This window comes from Pelophylax lessonae, assembly GCF_965119305.1.
Source record: "Pelophylax lessonae genome assembly, chromosome: 8".
Lineage (NCBI taxonomy): Eukaryota > Metazoa > Chordata > Amphibia > Anura > Ranidae > Pelophylax > Pelophylax lessonae.
This window is the reverse complement of record NC_138775.1, coordinates 65,975,009-65,992,997: the sequence shown is the minus strand read 5'-3', so window position 1 is coordinate 65,992,997 and position 17,989 is coordinate 65,975,009. Positions and strand designations below refer to the sequence as shown.

Genomic DNA, 17,989 nt, shown 5'->3' with positions numbered 1-17,989 from the left:
AACACACCATGGTCAGTTTTCTAGCTATGCTGGGAACTCAGTGTGCAATCCCTCCAATGAACAGACTTGCCCTGACATGCCTCCTCTGCACAGCATTTCATTGGGAAGATCAGTGTTCTGTTGTTTTTCCTCCCACCACTCAACTGAGAACAGAGGGAATGTGATCACTTTTAAAAAAAGTGGGGAAATGTATTTATAAAGTTTTTTTTTATATCTATACACAAATGTTTTGTCTTTCATTTTTAATTTAAACTGAGTGGGTTGTTTTAAAAGTTGTGAGTTTACAATCCACTTTAAGCCCCCATTCACATTGAGTGCAGCTTTGAAATCACATGATTTCAAAGCCGCATCTCAGTGCCTCTTCAGGTGCGACTATGAAGACATCTGTGCGGCTTCGCGCACAGATGTTTATTGAAGTCACAGTAGTGCATGTATTACTTTTTTCAAATCCATGCAGCACCACAAAGTGGGCATCGCATCAATTTGAACACTGCCATTGACGGCAATAAGATGCGACTTGTCAAGCGATTTGACCTGTCAAACCGCATGACAAATTGCTCCAATGGGAATAGGGGGCTAAGCTTTACAGGACAATGCTACAAAAAAACAGGTATCAGATATGCAATTGTAAGCAATGCAAGAAGAAAATCTGATTAAGTAGCAGTATCTAACAGTTGATTGGCTGACAATCACTCAAGTCTTTTGTTGCCTCTTTACTGGAATTCAAGGTTTTCATCAATTTTGCGAGTCTAGTGGAGAAAACCAACGCAGGATATTCATAAACATCCGTTCTGGGCGAATTAATTAGAATGCAATATGAATATCAATTCCCCTTAGGTAAATATTTCACTTGAATCTTCTAGCCTATTTCTGTTCAGGTTTTCAAAGTAATAAAATCATGAATATCTCCTGCAAGCCATCTCTAAATAAGCCTGCCAAAGAATTTAGGCAAAGCCAATAAATTGTTAGATTAACATTTTGAGCACATTTATCAAGAATTCCAGGACCTGCCCTGTCAGCCTGATGCAGATTTAGTGGTCAGATTTTATCACACATTGTCTGTTCTTCTTAGGCCGTCTTGAGGAATCCTGGAGCACTAAAGAAAAAAAATATAAACAAAATGATTTGTGAATCAAAAGTACTGTACCTGATATACAGGGACTGCTTATTCATCATACTAATACTCAGAAAACATGATATTTAAATGGATTTTCCACATTGAGGTTTTATTTACCCTTTACTAATATTTAAAGAGGCTCTGCTACTTTATCCATTTAGGGCAAAGTGGCAGGTTCTTTGTAGCCTCCTTAGAGGCAGTTGATAAGCCATTTTCCGGCATACAGGTCTACGAGAAATTATTTACAACACGGTTGGTTAGAAACCCATGGCCTATACCAGGGGTCTTCAAACTATGGCCCTCCAGCTGTTGCAGAACTACACATGCCATAAGGCATTGTAAAACTCTGACATTCACAGACATGATTAAGCATGATGGGAAATGTAGTCCCTGAACAACTGGAGGGCCATAGTTTGAAGACCCCTGTTCTATGCCCTGGCTCAGATTCTGTCTTTTGTCAATGAGGCTAAATATCTTTCTTCAGAACTAAGTTGTAGGTGCCCTGTTCCTGTATTCCCAGGTCGGGTCATTGAATGCTGCACCCCACACCTAGTCCAAATACACTGGAGAAACGGGTTTCCAGGCACGTGGTTCAAATATGAGTCACCACCAACAAGCAGACAGACCCTCCTTCTCCCGACAACTGACTGAGCTGATCTATACACTTACTTCTTGCTCCCAATGTTCAGGCCACCATTCAAACATCTGGATTACTAAAGCCTAGTACACACGCAACGATTATCGGCCGACCGATCGTCCGTTTTTTGTCCAGAGTGGTGTTTTGTTGGTTGGAATGTGCCTAGACTGCACACGAATTTTCTCGCCCGACAAAATTCTACTTCAGAAGTGATGTCATGTGTTGGTTTGCTTTCTTAGTGTTCTTTCTTCACTGAACATGCCCAGACTTGCTCATTAGATTTTTCCCTGTCGAAATCTGTACTGACTGCACGAAAATCGGCCGTGTTTTGATGGCAGACAAAAATGTTATAGCCTGCACACCAGATTTTTTTTCTGCCGAAAAGTCGGAGTTGGTTGTCGGAAGCATCATACTAACAAGCCGAAAATCGGCAGATCGGTCGTCAGACGAAAATTCCCTGCCGATTTTCGACGCGTGTGTACGAGGCTTTAGTCTCAGTCACCCCTTGCTAGAACCTTTCATGCAACAAGCATCTTACTAGTCCATTTCAATATGGTCAAAATGGTGCATTACAGCATAATTTACATCAGCTCCTTACCACATAGTTAAAAGTTTTGCAATACGATGGTTCAGATCTCTCTGTCCATATCTGGCTAACCTCTCAACAGAGGGCTCCAGCTCTCTGGCATGACCCATTATAGTGAAGGAACAGATGGAGTTTCCCAAAAAGAAAGGTCTCTCCATGTACAGTCTACATTGTCAGTTCTGTGTGTGCCCTGGAACTCCCATAAGGGCCCAAGTGTACTCTCTCAGCAAGGCTATTTTCCCTGTCTCCTCTTACCACAGACTTTGATTAACACTACAGGCCCCATACCCTTATTAATTCCTATGGGTAAATAATTTGTCATGACAGGAAGATTTGCCTAGCAACCACCTAGGCAAAACTCTCTCCAGGAAAGTACTAAAACTAAAAGTAAAAAATTAGAGGATAGAGGATTAGAGGAAGGCCCTACTCTCTTGCAAAATGGACTTCCCTATTCACTGACATTCACCATTCACCTGGAGGCTGGGTTTTTTTGCCTTCCTCTGGATCAACTGTGGGTATGGGATTGTGTATATAGGATTGTAAAAATTTGTTTTTTTGTTTTTTTTTTGCATGTTTAGTTTAATGCATGGCTAAAGACCTGGTGTAAGAAGGAGGGATTTGGGTTTTTAGAGCACTGGGCTGACTTTTCATTGGGGTACAACCTATATGCTAAAGATGGTTTGCACCTAAATGGAAGGGGGTCTGCTGTGCTGGGGAGAGGTTTATGGGAAGGCTGGAGGAGTATTTAAACTAGAATTGAGGGGGGAAGGCAAATAAGATTATAATGGGGTAGGCAGGTAAGACAGGGGTCAGCCCCTATTGGTGGGTGGAATGGGGAAAGATGGGGCTACGGCGAAGGATAAGAAGGTTCTAATGATACAAACAACTATTGGAAATAGTACGATTTGTGCTAAAATAAAAAATATGAAAAATAAATGTTTGTTCACCAATGCCAGAAGTCTGCCAAAGCAAAATAGGTGAGTTGGAAGCTCTGGTGCACGAGGAGAACTAGAATTGAATTGGTATTGCTGAATCTTGATTATTCCCATCACTGGGCTATTAATATCTTTGGCTATGTTCTCTTTCGGAAAGACAGGGTAAAATGGAGGGGTGGTGGTGTCTGTCTCTATGTGAGAAGTGATCTCAAAGCGAGTGTGAAAGAGGACATAGTTGATAGAGAGTGTGATGTGTCTGAGGCAGTATGGGTGGAAATGTACATGGGTGTGCGTAATGCAAAGGTTATCATTGGAGTTTGTTATAAACCTCCCAGTGTTAATCAGGAGGTGGAGACTCAGCTCCTTGCACAGATAAAAAGGACTGCAAGTGATTTAGATCGGAACAATGCCGATAGAGTTATATCCGCCCCTGGCCTAATTTTTAAGAGTAATGCATGTGTGCACACAGAGAAATGCTGACACTGACGCAGTCAGGGTAAAACAGTTCTGCTTTATTGCTTCCGCCTTTTAAGCTTATAAAGCCCATACAGAACATCTCCAGGAAATGAACTGTAGGCATGGCATTAAATTAGACAGTCAAATTATAATCTTATTTGATTGGATGTATCTATGCACATATAACTTTCTTCCAGGATATGACCATCTTCTGTCCTAGGTGTGTCCCTCACTGGAGGCGCCATCTTGGAAATCATCCGTTCTTCTTGTTTTCTTATTGCTTTGCTTTTTCAGGAGAAAAGTGATCTGGCAATTATGTTTGAGCAAGGAAAGTATTTCATATAAGTAAACAGCATAAAATACATATTAGCATATTAGCATATTAGCATATTAGCACTATAGCATAAAATCCATGAAATACCATAAATGGGTATAAATGGTTTATAAGCTTGTTTATAATACTGTAGAAATAGGCATTTTACTAAACCATCAATTACATCCATTACAGATTCCCCCCTTAAAATGTCTATTTCATCCTGTCCCTATCGATCCTAGCTCATCTGTCCTCATGCGCCTTGGAACTCTTTTGTGCCGCACTTTAGACGAGTCATTGCTAATCAATCACCCCCCTTGCCACGGTCTTTGCGCATGGGAAGTCAGATGCTCTCCCTATGGCCCTACAGGTCGCTGACAGAGGTAGGGAATGTCTGCAAAGGTGTATATGGTTTTCCATAGTCTTCTTCCTCAAGTTCTATGTCTTGGCTCACGAATGTGGGTGTAGTTTGGTCTATTGCTTTCTCCATGAACTTCCTCAAGCAGGGGAGTACACAGCAAACCACTAAAGCAAGGAGGATTAAAATGATCAACACAGTCACTCCTATCTGTGCCAAGACTTTCTGCCACTCACTCATCCAGTTAAAATATTGATCCCATGGGTCTGTGACACCTGAATTTTTCTTCAGTTCAACTGATAGGTTCTCTAACTTCTTAAGAGCTAATGTGATCTTACCATTCGGTCCAGTGTTGTTCGGGATATAGGTACAACAGGTGCTGGTCTTATCTATCATGGTACAGACTCCTCCTTTTTCTGCTAACATCATATCCAGAGCCATCCGGTTCTGGAAGGTCATTTGGGATGTGGTTTCTAATTGTTCAGCTATACCTTGGAATGCATCTTTGGTGTAGTTGACGAACCTTTGTTGGTTATAATATATATAGTTTATCCAATCTACATTCTTGTTGACAGTTATTATGGGGATTAGGGATTCAAGACCGGCCTTGACCTGGTCTCGAGCCTTGTATTCGTCGGGGACCCCCCTTGGAACTCCAATGGCATCTATATATACATGAGGATCAAAACTTCCAAGGAGAGCTTCCCGTTTTCTCCTTTTTCCTGGGGTCAGACCGATATGTGCGTCATGAGCACTTTCTGTCAGGATGTGCAAAGGCATGATAGCCTTTGCAAGGGCACACTCCCCTCTCCACTCTCCCTCTAGCCTGGTTCTTATACGCATATCTCCACACACCCAGTACACATCCCCTAGGGATTGGGTCTGGTTTTGTACCAAGTTAGTTGAAACATGACTGTAAGAGGCACAGTAACCTCTTGGGAAGGTCCCCAATTTTCTACCCCTCCCTGTGTAGCGGACATAACAGGTGTAATTCCCAGGATATATTGTGATAACTTCTTTAGGCTTTGGGTCCCTGGTATTGTTAGGGTATTCTGCCTTCCATTTCTCACACGTTGAATAATCAGTGGAAGTGTTAGTAAAGAGGCTTAGGAAACACTCCTCTGTTTCTTCAGGTATGTTCAATGGGACTGTACCTAAGTGTGGTCTAGCACTGCCACAGACATAACAATTGGTTCTATTGTGTTTACTCGCACTGTACCTCATCCACTCTAGCCAGAGATTGGCTTCTGTGAAACGGTTTCAGCTGCCATTGTATCCTCAAAGGTAGGATCTGCCATCTCACCCCTATCAGAAGGACTAAGATTGCGTATATTTAGAACATGTGTCATGCTAGGCCCTGGTTTATGTAAGGTGAGACGGTCAACAAGGGCTCTCCTTGGCTATCCTTACTATCATAAGCTGGTTGGGGTTGGTATCCCCAAGGTGTCCCTGTGTTCCAAGCTGCTGCTCCCCAATAGGCACAATTCTTTCCCCATGACCCCTTGGTAACACAAATATACCCTTCCCCATGTCCTGTCTTATACCAATCTGATCTGCTATCGAGTTTGGGGCATGGGAGAATCTTACATGCATGAAAATCAAACGTGGCAACATGGGTGTCAGAAGAATTATACCAGAAAGTGATCTTTCCATTATTTTCAGTAATGGCTGCTTGTTGCGCCTTAGTTGTTCCCAACAAGAAAAGGATATATATAATCATGCTTCGTCCTCGTCCGCCCCCTTAGGCGCAGGGGCTTTCTTACAATGGGAGGCGTGTATCCAGGTGTTCTTTCCAGCCACCTTCACTGATGTGGCAGTTACTAGGAGGACTTGGAAGGGACCATCGAATCTGGGCTCAAGGGAGTGTTTTCGTACAAATTTCTTTATATAGACCCAGTCTCCGGGAACCAACTTGTGTGTTCCTGTATCTAGTTCAGGATCTGGAATGGAAGAAAACACTCTCGCATGGATACGGGTTAATTCACGAGACAAGGCAATCACATAATCAGCCAATACATCAGATTGGAGTTGTAACTGTTGCGGATAATAACATCCTAGTCTAGGGGCTGACCCAAACAGTATCTCATAGGGTGATAAACCATGGCTCCCTCTGGGAGTGTATCTGACACTAAACAAAGCAATAGGTAAACTGTCTGGCCAACTCATTCCTGTCTCCTGGGACATCTTTAACATCCTAGACTTTATTGTACCATTCAGTCTCTCTACCTTTCCACTACTTTGTGGATGGTATGGGGTGTGAAAAGCTAGTGTGACCCCCAAGGCTGTCCATATTTCTTTGGTTACTGAGGCCGTGAAAGCCGGCCCTTGATCACTCTCTATAACCTCTGGGACGCCATACCTGCACACTATTTCTGTTAGAAGCTTTTTAGCTGTGGTCTTTGCTGTCATGTTGGTAACAGGGAAAGCTTCTGGCCAGGAAGAGTACATATCTATGATCACCAAAGCGTACTCATATCGGCCACTCTTTGGCATCTGGATGTGGTCAATCTGTATTCTCTGGAAAGGATACTGGGCTTTTGCTAGGTGTTTTCTGGGCACTTTCTCCGGTCTTCCAGGGTTGCACTTATCACAAATAGTACATGATTTGCAAAAATTGTTGGTGAGTGGGGTGATCCCTGGGGCCAAATAGTATTTGTTGATCAGGGCGTTCATCAAAGTTTTTGATAGGTGAGAGGCACCATGAGCCCACTGTACTACTGCTGGAAACATAGATCGTGGCAAACATGGTCTCTTGTCCACTTCCATGAGTCCATTCTTCAATGTGGCTCCTTTCTTTATCCACATCTCCTTTTCTTCTTTACTTGCTGCTTTCTGTTGTTCTCTGAGAAATGTCCAGTCTACAGATGGGCTTTGCAGGACCATGGTGGTTTGTACAGCTTCAATATCTTGTATGTTCTGTGGTGCTGATGCTGTTCCATCCGAAGCAGGCATGTCCACTCTGTTGTTAACTTCTCGCACTTCGTATGCGGCCTGCTTTGCGGCGGTGTCCGCCAGGTGGTTGCCTCGTGCTTCCGGAGAATTCAGTCTACCATGTGCCTTTACCTTTAGTATAGCCACTTGGGCAGGAAGAAGTAGAGCATCCATCAAGTCTTTGATTGCTTCACCATGCTTCACAGGTGTACCTTTAGCTGTTAGAAACCCTCTGGTCCTCCAAAGGATCCTATAATCACAGGCAACGCCAAGGGCATATCTTGAGTCCGTGTAGATGTTGACTCTCTTTCCTTCTGTTAATTGGCATGCCGTAATAAGGGCTCGGAGCTCTGCTTCTTGTGCAGACTTTGAAGGAGGTAGGGCCGAGGCATGGAGGATTGTATCCTCAGTGGTGACAGCATATCCAGTGTGATATCTTCCTGCTTGGTCTGCATATCTTGATCCATCTACATAGATAGCTAGGTCAGGATTATCCAGAGGCACTTCACTTACAGTCGGTAGATGTGCAGTGGAAGCAGAGTGGATGGGTTGAGCTTGTTACACCTGAGAAGGGTGACGTTATCCGGGAGGAGTAGGGCACATTGAAGTCTGAGATGTCTTGCTGTCGACAGGTGTTTTGGTTGTACTTGATTCAGTATGGCTGCTATATCATGAGGGGCCAGAAGGATGAGATGATGTCCCAACACGAGGTCAGCAGTCTTATCCAGGGGAGCCTGGGCTGCGAAGATGGCTCTGAGGCAAGAGGGTCCCCCCCTAGCCACTGGATCCAGTTGGCAGGAATAATAGCCGATGGGCCTGACTTCGTTGCCATGGGTCTGAGCCAACACTCCTGTGGCATGTCCCTCTCTCTCTCTGAGACAAACAGCTTGAAAGGCTTCTCAGTCTGGGAGGCTGAGGGCGGGGACCGTAGATAGAATTTCCTTCAGAAGTTCAAAGTTGGTGAGGGCCTCTGAAGATAGCACGAAAGGGTTGGTCTTCAGGGCATTGTACAGAGGTCAAGTGTTGGGCACAGAGTTGAATGGGTTCCCCTGGTTGTCTTGTCCTTGGTGTCGCGTGCCTCCTTGTGGGTCTTCGACACTCATTTCAGAAGTGTCCGGGCCTACCGCAACTATAACAGACTTATGGACTTTGTGGCAGGTGTGGTGTGTCAGAGGTCACCATGAGAGGGGTCATCTTTTTGTTTCCCTGTGAGAATTCTATGCCTTTTGCTACTAACAGTAAAGTATCGAGGGACAGCACTCTATACTCTGGGCGAGACAAAAGCAGACCTTTTCTAATAGGTTCCCTAAGGCCTGAAACAAATGCAGAGGACAGCATCTAGGTATGTGCCTTATTCTGCTTGTCAAATCCCAAATCTGTTAATACCTGTGAGATTCTAGTATGGAATCTCTCAACTGATTCAGTCTTCTCTTGTGTAATGTCCTGTATGTTGGTTACTTGGTCTGCTTGGCGTTCTCGTGCCCATTGGTCTAACTGAATTAAAAAAATTCACGCCCTGAGTCAAAAGTGTGGTCAGCGTCAATTCTAGTAGCATTGAAATGTTTTTCCATCACCGGCCAATAGGCATCTCCTGCCTTAATCTCACAGAGGCTTATTAAATCCCACTAAGCACAAGAATATGCTTTCTGGATCTGTGCAACTCTCCTATAAAACGGCATGGGCTGTTTCTCAGGGTCTGGCAAACTAGTCACAAGAGATGATGCCTGCCCAGGAGTAAATGTCACATACATTAGGGGTGCTCCCTGAGCTGCAGGTATTCCCCTAGGTACATATGGAACTTGGTGATTACCTGGTTTGGGGTATGGCCCCGGGTCAGTAGGAGACACAACAGGGACTACCTGGATGCTGTGTGGTTGCGGGGGTGGAAGGTTAGATGATGATGGAAGTGCATATTGCACAGTGTCACGCGAATCACTTGTGAGCATCCCCGACCCATCTGTCGTAGGTGGTGGGCTGTACATCGGGAGTGTAGTGACCCCCGGTGTTTGGACTTGGTGGGGTGGTGACAGGGGCGGTAACGGGGGTTTTACAGTGGGAGGGGACCTAAGAGTGCGTCTCGTGGGAGGGACGTCAAGTGGTAGGGAAGTCTCTGGGGAACAGTGCTCTCTGCCTGAGGTCTGGCCGCCATAATTGGGTGGTGGCTCACTTCCCCCTGACTTATTTTCTGGCTTATGGTACACGTAAACAATTTCCCCACGTTGATTTGTCACTCTGTACCAGGCTTCTGCTGCATGTAGCAGCCCGTGGTCTGACAAGAGACCTTTCTTTCGTTTTAACAAAATATGCCACTCCTCTAGATGCAATCGTCCTCCCACATGTACAGGAGCATCGCAAATCTTTGCCAATTTCTCTATCCTTTTAATGGCAATTTGCCCCTCCCTGTCTTTCACCAAATCACAAGCTAACATTCCATCTCTCGGTCTCTCCAATTTCTGTCCCATCCTTTCCTTATTGATACATATATATATCAACCTTATCTCCGCCTGACAGCTCTCCGCTATTTAAATATGCGTATCACTTTACACAGAACAAAAAGAGGAAGTACGCCAATCGAGCAGACAAAAACCCAAAAGTGGGGGCTCCTCTGCTCTCCTGCCTGCAAAACTGTCTAATGTACGATCGTAACTGTAACAAAACTCTTCTTACTTTTAATAAACACAATAAATGAAATTTTGTGTACTGCTTCAAATGTCATGTGCGTGCCCCAACTGCACGCCCAAACTTCTCACTGAATAATGTACGTTCAGTCTGAACACTACTACGCTGTAATATCTGCTGATACAGGTTTCAGACCAAAAATCTCTTCTCTACATCCTGGTATAATCACATACAAATTCAGGACGCTGACTCATTCGAAGGATGGCGAAACTCAGAGTGTCTGTCACAGGTTTACCCACGCAAAGCGTGTCCTTTTTTTTTTTCCCCCCCTCCCCTTCCTCGGGCACCCGTGCACTACACTACTACATACAAATTCAACAATTCAACAATTCAACCGTCGTGCACTAACGTTGCCAATCGAGGAGAGGAGAGTCTTGGTGGCTCCCCCTCTCCACTGGAGAGTCCTACTGACGCCAGCCACCTACTCCATCTGTGACTATTCCTGTCTGCTTATTTCGCCACCTTATCACGTGCCAGCACAAATAACACACACAAAACAGAAAACAGGCGGCAGATATAACTTGTGCAGGTTCTTTACAAATGGAGCTTGGGCAAGCTATGTTACCTGCTTTTGATGACCGCAAGCAGCCGATACGGATACAGAGATAAACCAATCACAGAGAGAGCATACGGATAAGATATTAAATATGTCTTACCGTATCAGAGGTGATCAGTCTCCCCCTCTCTGCGAATTGATTCCTCCCAGCCTCCTCTTCATCGGCTTTCTCTCTTGGTCGAAAGACCCAAGCTCCCCGTACGGGCCACCAGGTTGATTTAGATCGGAACAATGCCGATAGAGTTATATCCGCCCCTGGCCTAATTTTTAAGAGTAATGCATGTGTGCACACAGAGAAATGCTGACACTGACGCAGTCAGGGTAAAACAGTTCTGCTTTATTGCTTCCGCCTTTTAAGCTTATAAAGCCCATACAGAACATCTCCAGGAAATGAACTGTAGGCATGGCATTAAATTAGACAGTCAAATTATAATCTTATTTGATTGGATGTATCTATGCACATATAACTTTCTTCCAGGATATGACCATCTTCTGTCCTAGGTGTGTCCCTCACTGGAGGCGCCATCTTGGAAATCATCCGTTCTTCTTGTTTTCTTATTGCTTTGCTTTTTCAGGAGAAAAGTGATCTGGCAATTATGTTTGAGCAAGGAAAGTATTTCATATAAGTAAACAGCATAAAATACATATTAGCATATTAGCATATTAGCATATTAGCACTATAGCATAAAATCCATGAAATACCATAAATGGGTATAAATGGTTTATAAGCTTGTTTATAATACTGTAGAAATAGGCATTTTACTAAACCATCAATTACATCCATTACACAAGGGCTGGGACATTGATAATAATGGGGGATTTTCCCTACCCAGAATTGACTGGAGTAATGACACTGGTGGAACAGTTAAAGGGCAAAAATGTATAATACTATTACAAGAAAATTTTATGGTGCAGTTTACTGAGGCCTCAACTAGGAATGATGCTCTGCTGGACCTGGTAATCTCAAACCTTGCAGAGCTTATTACCAATATTCATCTATAAGAACATCTGGGTAGCAGTGACCATAACATGATTTCATTTTATGTAGCTGTAAGCAACAAAAGCATACTGGAAATATTAAAACACTTAACTGTAAGAGAGAAAATTTTCCAAGGATGACGGCTGCACTCCAAGACTTAGACTGGTAGGGAATATTGGTATTGATGTACATGAAACAGAAATGGGAATTCTTTAAAAAGTCTGTATGTGAACTCACTGCAAAGTATATCCCCCATGGGCAATACGTTTATCCAGTTCCATACAGGAACACTTTGTCGATCCAGGTACTCTGATGACAGGTACTTGGGTACTCTGATCACAAGTACTCAGGTACTCTGATGACAAGTACTCGGGTACTCTGATGACCTGTCATTAGAGTACTCAAGTACCTGTCATCAGAGTACCCGAGTACCTGTCATTGGAGTACTTGAGTACCTATCACCAGTCCATCATAGTACCCGAGTACCTGTCATTGGAGTATCTGAGTACCTGTCACCAGCCCATCAGAGTACCCGAGTACCTCTCTGTAGCCCATCAGAGTACCCAAGTATATCTCTGAAGCCCATCAGAGTACCCGTGTACCTTTATGAAGCCGATCAGTGTACCTGAGTACCTGTGTGCAGCCCAGCAGAGTACCTGAGTACCTATCTGCAGCTCATCAGAGTATCCGAGTACCTACAGTGCATTGTGAAAGTATTCGGCCCCCTTGAACTTTTCGACCTTTTGCCACATTTCAGGCTTCAAACATAAAGATATAAAACTGTAATTTTTTGTGAAGAATCAAAAACAAGTGGGACACATTAATGAAGTGGAACGAAATTTATTGGATATTTCAAACTTTTTTAACAAATAAAAAACTGAAAAATTGGGCGTGCAAAATTATTCAGCCCCATTAATTTAATACTTTGTAGCGCCACCTTTTGCTGCGATTACAGCTGTAAGTCGCTTGGGGTATGTCTCTATCAGTTTTGCACATCGAGAGACTGAAATTTTTGCCCATTCCTCCTTGCAAAACAGATCGAGCTCAGTGAGGTTGGATGGAGAGGGTTTGTGAACAGCAGTTTTCAGTTCTTTCCACAGATTCCCGATTGGATTCAGGTCTGGACTTTGACTTGGCCATTCTAACACCTGGATATGTTTATTTGTGAACCATTCCATTGTAGATTTTGCTTTATGTTTTGGATCATTGTCTTGTTGGAAGACAAATCTCCATCCCAATCTCAGGTCTTTTGCAGACTCCATCAGGTTTTCTTCCAGAATGGTCCTGTATTTGGCTCCATCCATCTTCCCGTCAATTTTACCCATCTTCCCTGTCCCTGCTGAAGAAAAGCAGGCCCAAACCATGATGCTGCCACCACCATGTTTGACAGTGGGGATGGTGTGTTCAGGGTGATGAGCTGTGTTGCTTTTACGCCAAACATAACTTTTTGCATTGTTGCCAAAAATTTCGATTTTGGTTTCATCTGACCAGAGCACCTTCTTCCACATGTTTGGTGTGTCTCCCAGGTGGCTTGTGGCAAACTTTAAATTACACTTTTTATGGATATCTTAAGAAATAGCTTTCTTCTTGCCACTCTTCCATAAAGGCCAGATTTGTGCAGTATACTATTGATTGTTGTCCTATGGACAGAGTCTCCCACCTCAGCTGTAGATCTCTGCAGTTCATCCAGAGTGATCATGGGCCTCTTGGCTGCATCTCTGATCAGTCTTCTCCTTGTATGAGCTGAAAGTTTAGAGGGACAGCCAGGTCTTCGTAAATTTGCAGTGGTCTGATACTCCTTCCATTTCAATATTATCGCTTGCACAGTACTCCTTGGGATGTTTAAAGCTTGGGAAATCTTTTTGTATCCAAATCCGGCTTTAAACTTCTCCACAACAGTATCTCGGACCTGCCTGGTGTGTTCCTTGTTCTTCATGATGCTCTCTGCGCTTTAAACGGACCTCTGAGACTATCACAGTGCAGGTGCATTTATACGAAGACTTGATTACACACAGGTGGATTCTATTTATCATCATTAGTCATTTAGGTCAACATTGGATCATTCAGAGATCCTCACTGAACTTCTGGAGAGAGTTTGCTGCACTGAAAGTAAAAGGCATGAATCATTTTGCACGCCCAATTTTTCAGTTTTTTATTTGTTAAAAAAGTTTGAAATAAATTTTGTTCAACTTCATGATTGTGTCCCACTTGTTGTTGATTCTTCAGAAGACCCGGGTATCCTACCTCCACCGCTGCCGAAGACGAAGACCCGGTGTACTGCGTCTCCATGTAAAAAACCCGGAAGTGATGTCACTCAGTGCCGAATTCAAAAAAAACTGACAGCATTTAAAACAGCCAAACTTGCTTTTCGGTGCCGAGGAGGGGTTTGGGGTCTTTTAGGAGGAGCCGCCAGATTACCGGAAGTGACGTTGGAGATCGGAGCGAAGCGCTCCCAACGCTGCATTTATATATTGTTTGCGAACAAAATACCGACTAATTGTAAGTGCAACTATCTTTTTTAATAATAAACTTGTTTGATATACTGCACCATGATTGCCCTCTATTTTCACTGAGCCCGAGGTTACGATAAGAAGTTAAAGACGCCACAAAAGTTTAAACACCCCAGAAACGGACAGGACAGGAAATACCCGGAGGTTTTTAACAGGATATCGGAATGAGAAAAAGCCTATAACCATTAACCCGGAGGCTATACTATATATACAGGCGCATTATACACCTTATTGAGGTGAGAGTTTAGAACACCTAGATGTGACACCTGGTGGAGGCAGCAAGTCACAACACCCTTATGTTTGCATGAGAACACTTTTTTTTTCCCTTTTGAAGATATCGAATGGAATTGCACCCTATTTTTGATTTTTTTATATGGACACTATGAACACTGCACTTTATTAATTCAGATTGTAGAGTGGAAGCATACGGCACTTTTTGGTTGTTTTTGAAGTAATATTTATACTTTGTCAACAGGAATTTTTATATTAACAGGAATTTTTATATCATATCTTATTTTCATCTTTATATTTATTGACATTTTTAAGAAGCACCAGCACTCAGCACTTTGCCGTATATAGCTAACACAACAGAGTGGATAATTGGAAGGATTTATTTATATATTTAATATTTTGTATGATGTATTGAACAATATCATCACGGCTATAATTAAGTGACAACATACTCTCAACTAAACAGAACACGTTTTTATTTATTTATTTCACTATTCACATCGTTTTATAAATTATTTTTCTTCTGAAGCGCGCCACAAACCCACATTGCTTTATCCTGTATTAACTGGTTCCTGGTACCAGTATCGTGGTGCAGCAGCAGGAAGTAAAATACATATCACCTCAGATAGCGCAGGAACCACTCATGTAACTATGTTTTGTTTTACCCTTTTTCTTGGTTGAACTAGATGGACGTTGTGTCTTTTTTCAACCGACTAACTAGCTAACTAATTCTGTTTAAAATCCTGGCTTCTTTTTTTTCTATCATCAATAGGATGTTATCGCATATTATGTTATATACACATTGTCACAATATTCTAAGCTAGGTTAGGGGCAGTAAACAAGGAAACATCCTTTACACAAAAAAAAGTGTTCTAGGACAGGGGTGTTAGGACACCAAAATGTGCGTGCCTACAGGCTGAAATGTTGAAAAACCGCCACAGGATCTGGCACTTTATTAACATAAAAGAGAATAGACACGTCTCTTCCCTCTCGGAAAGCCATCCGTTTGCCTGTGGAGGCCTTACACTATACAGGTCTGTTCAATAATACATAGAATAATCAAATATTATTTTAAATAATTGCAGCTTGATGATTGTCCCCCTTCAACATTCACTTGCTTCTGAGCCAAAACACTGAGCCTGGTTACATAAACACTCACCACACACAAAAAAACGTGAACCTTGTAACCAGGCGGATTAATGCATGGCCTCTCATAGACTTTACTGTGAAATATAAACTGAGTCTGTCTCTGAATACAGTACTGTTATTTAATGGCAGGTCATTCAGCAGATCGAAATTCCTTATAGGAGCAGGATGGAGAAGTGCAGCTGTGTGCCCTTGGATTTGCCTGTAAGAAAGCCAATTCATCATGCATTATATTATTAATGAGAGCATGTATAATCACTTCTTTTTTTTCCTCTCCTTCACATTTTTACAAACCTGTTGCAATGTCTCTATTTCTACCACCACGTTAATTAGGAACAGACAGTAGACTCCCTACACTTAAAGGAACACTGCCACTTTTTAATTCTAGCATTGTATTTAACAAATACATTTCTAGTATATTACAAGCATATATGTGTAAAAACTGTACAAGTCCATATTGATATTTTAATGCTTGTACAAACAGCTGGATTAGCCCAATTTTGCAGTACGATATTTCTCAACTTTCATAAATTGGCTTTGCCTTATTTTTGACATAGGAGTTTTAGGGCCAAAAATGTCAGCACATATAACCTTTACAACATTTGTAAACACATATTGCTCTCAAAAAATGATTTATCATATTAAAAAAATAAAGTCGCTTTGCAATCCCTTTCTTCAATGTAATCCCTGTGCCTTATCTTCATTCTGAGCACAACCTGTAAACGCTATTTAATTCATTTTTCATATTCAAAGCCAGCTCAGCCATCCATCCATGTCTTCATGCTTTATTTTGTTGAGGATTCCGTTTGAAAAACACCCTCTAGCATTTTTAGCCATGGCCATCTTAATTAGGGACAGATGATTCATGTAGCATTTACTTCCTGGAATCCATCTATTCTTATCTCAGGCATGCATGGAGGAGGGTGTGCTTAGTTGAGAAAACCTCTCTTTCTCTCCTCCAGATAAAAGAATAAAAGGCCCAAAAAGACTCTTGAGATGCATGACATCATTTTAGCCTAGTTCAGAAAGCAGAAAGCAACTGAACAGATGTAAAAAAAAAGGTTAAAATAAGTAAATATAATGTAACTTCCTATCTCTTTTTTACTGCCAGCAGTATAAGCATTATTGAGAGAGTTTAGTCCCAAATTAAAGTGTATTGCCAAATTAATACTATTTTTTTTAGATTTGGATAAAGTGTTGAAAGATTTGAATCCCTGTCAAGTTTGTAATGCTGTTTTTTTTTTTTTTTTTTTTTCATATTGTTATACAGGCTAGGGACATTTGATCATCTATGTCCTGGTTACTAATGTCATCAAGTTAGAAAATGATAGGAAATCATAATTTTTAGAGTTGCCATCAGAATTAGAGATGAAGGTTATTCTTCCAATGGGATATCTGCTTCCATACCAACTGTCTTAGATGGTAATACTCCTCATTTTGTAGAAAAGCTGCCTCATCTCTCCTTCTTAAATTGAGACCTAATAAAACTGCTTACTTACATAGATGTAAATCCTTACTGAGTGTCTTTTAGAGTGAAAAATGCTGTGTATCTTGGGAAATAAAGGGGTGGAGGGAGGGAATCATTTGTATATGTTAATGATGCTAATGTGTGTCCTACAGCCTCTTGACAGCCTCTCCACATGTCCAGTCTACAGTCATTACAGGCCTAATGTATGTTTTTAGAAGGCCGTATGTTATAGTTTTTGCTGGCTGCAGTTTATTTTATCCTAGCCTGCCCACATTCACTTAACTACTGTGTGGTGTATTTTTACAGGGCACATTTCCTAATTGTTACTGGCTGAATTTTCTTTTAAGTTTTTTTTTTTTTTTTTTTTTAATCCGTAAAAACACATTAATAATAATAATATTTGAATTGCAGTGCTGTTGTAAAATGTCTTATGTCTTATGGGCAATGCCTGTGTGAATCGATCTACACACATAAAAACATATTTTACTAGTCTACAACAACTGATTGATACCTAGCTTATTAGTTGTTACTTTTTTCCTATTAAAGGGTGCCTTTTCTTAAATTTTTTGTAAGATTATTAATTAAACTTGGGGTGATTAAAGAGCACCAGGCAGTTGTTTCTGGCAGTCTATCCATTATTTTATTTTATGGCATAATTTGATAGCCAAACAAAAAGAACATTGTGCACTTAAAAGAGAAGTATGGGGTTTGGGGTTATTGCCCAGTTATACTTATCTAGGTGGATATAGCATCAGTCCGATGCTGCATCTGTCCCCCAGTGCTTCTACACTGAGAACCGAACAATTAAACACCACCGATCGCTTGGTTCTGACAGCTCCCCGAGCAGAGAGCTGCTGACTGTCATTCAATATGAAAAGGAATAAAACATTCTAATCTGTAAATAGTGTAAAAAAAATTAAATATCAAAAAAATAGTAGGGGAGGATCTGAAAATGGCTGGGTCTGGAAAAGAAATTGTCTTTTTATAAACGCACTATAAAAGCTCAGGTTTCTGCCCCTTTCTATCTTGTTTAACCCTTTCAAGCCTAAGCCTTTTTCTGACATTTGTTACTTACAAGTTAAAATCA

General features: G+C 41.9%; 2 protein-coding genes across 2 annotated transcripts; both read right to left on the bottom strand.

The window, feature by feature from the left end:
• Positions 1 to 4,185: 4,185 nt before the first annotated feature.
• Positions 4,186 to 5,751, bottom strand: LOC309562148 (syncytin-1-like; the record flags this gene model as incomplete). Its single annotated transcript, XM_082266273.1, is given in 2 exon segments — positions 4,186 to 5,658; positions 5,661 to 5,751. Coding segments are annotated over 2 exon segments (1,341 nt in total). The 3' UTR covers positions 4,186 to 4,408.
• Positions 5,752 to 6,100: 349 nt separating this feature from the next.
• On the bottom strand, positions 6,101 to 9,795 carry LOC309562147 (uncharacterized protein; the record flags this gene model as incomplete). Its single annotated transcript, XM_082266272.1, has 2 exons — positions 6,101 to 7,887; positions 9,144 to 9,795. 2 exons carry the CDS (start codon positions 9,793 to 9,795, stop codon positions 6,119 to 6,121), a joined length of 2,421 nt encoding a protein of 806 aa, XP_082122398.1. The 3' UTR covers positions 6,101 to 6,118.
• Positions 9,796 to 17,989: the final 8,194 nt, after the last annotated feature.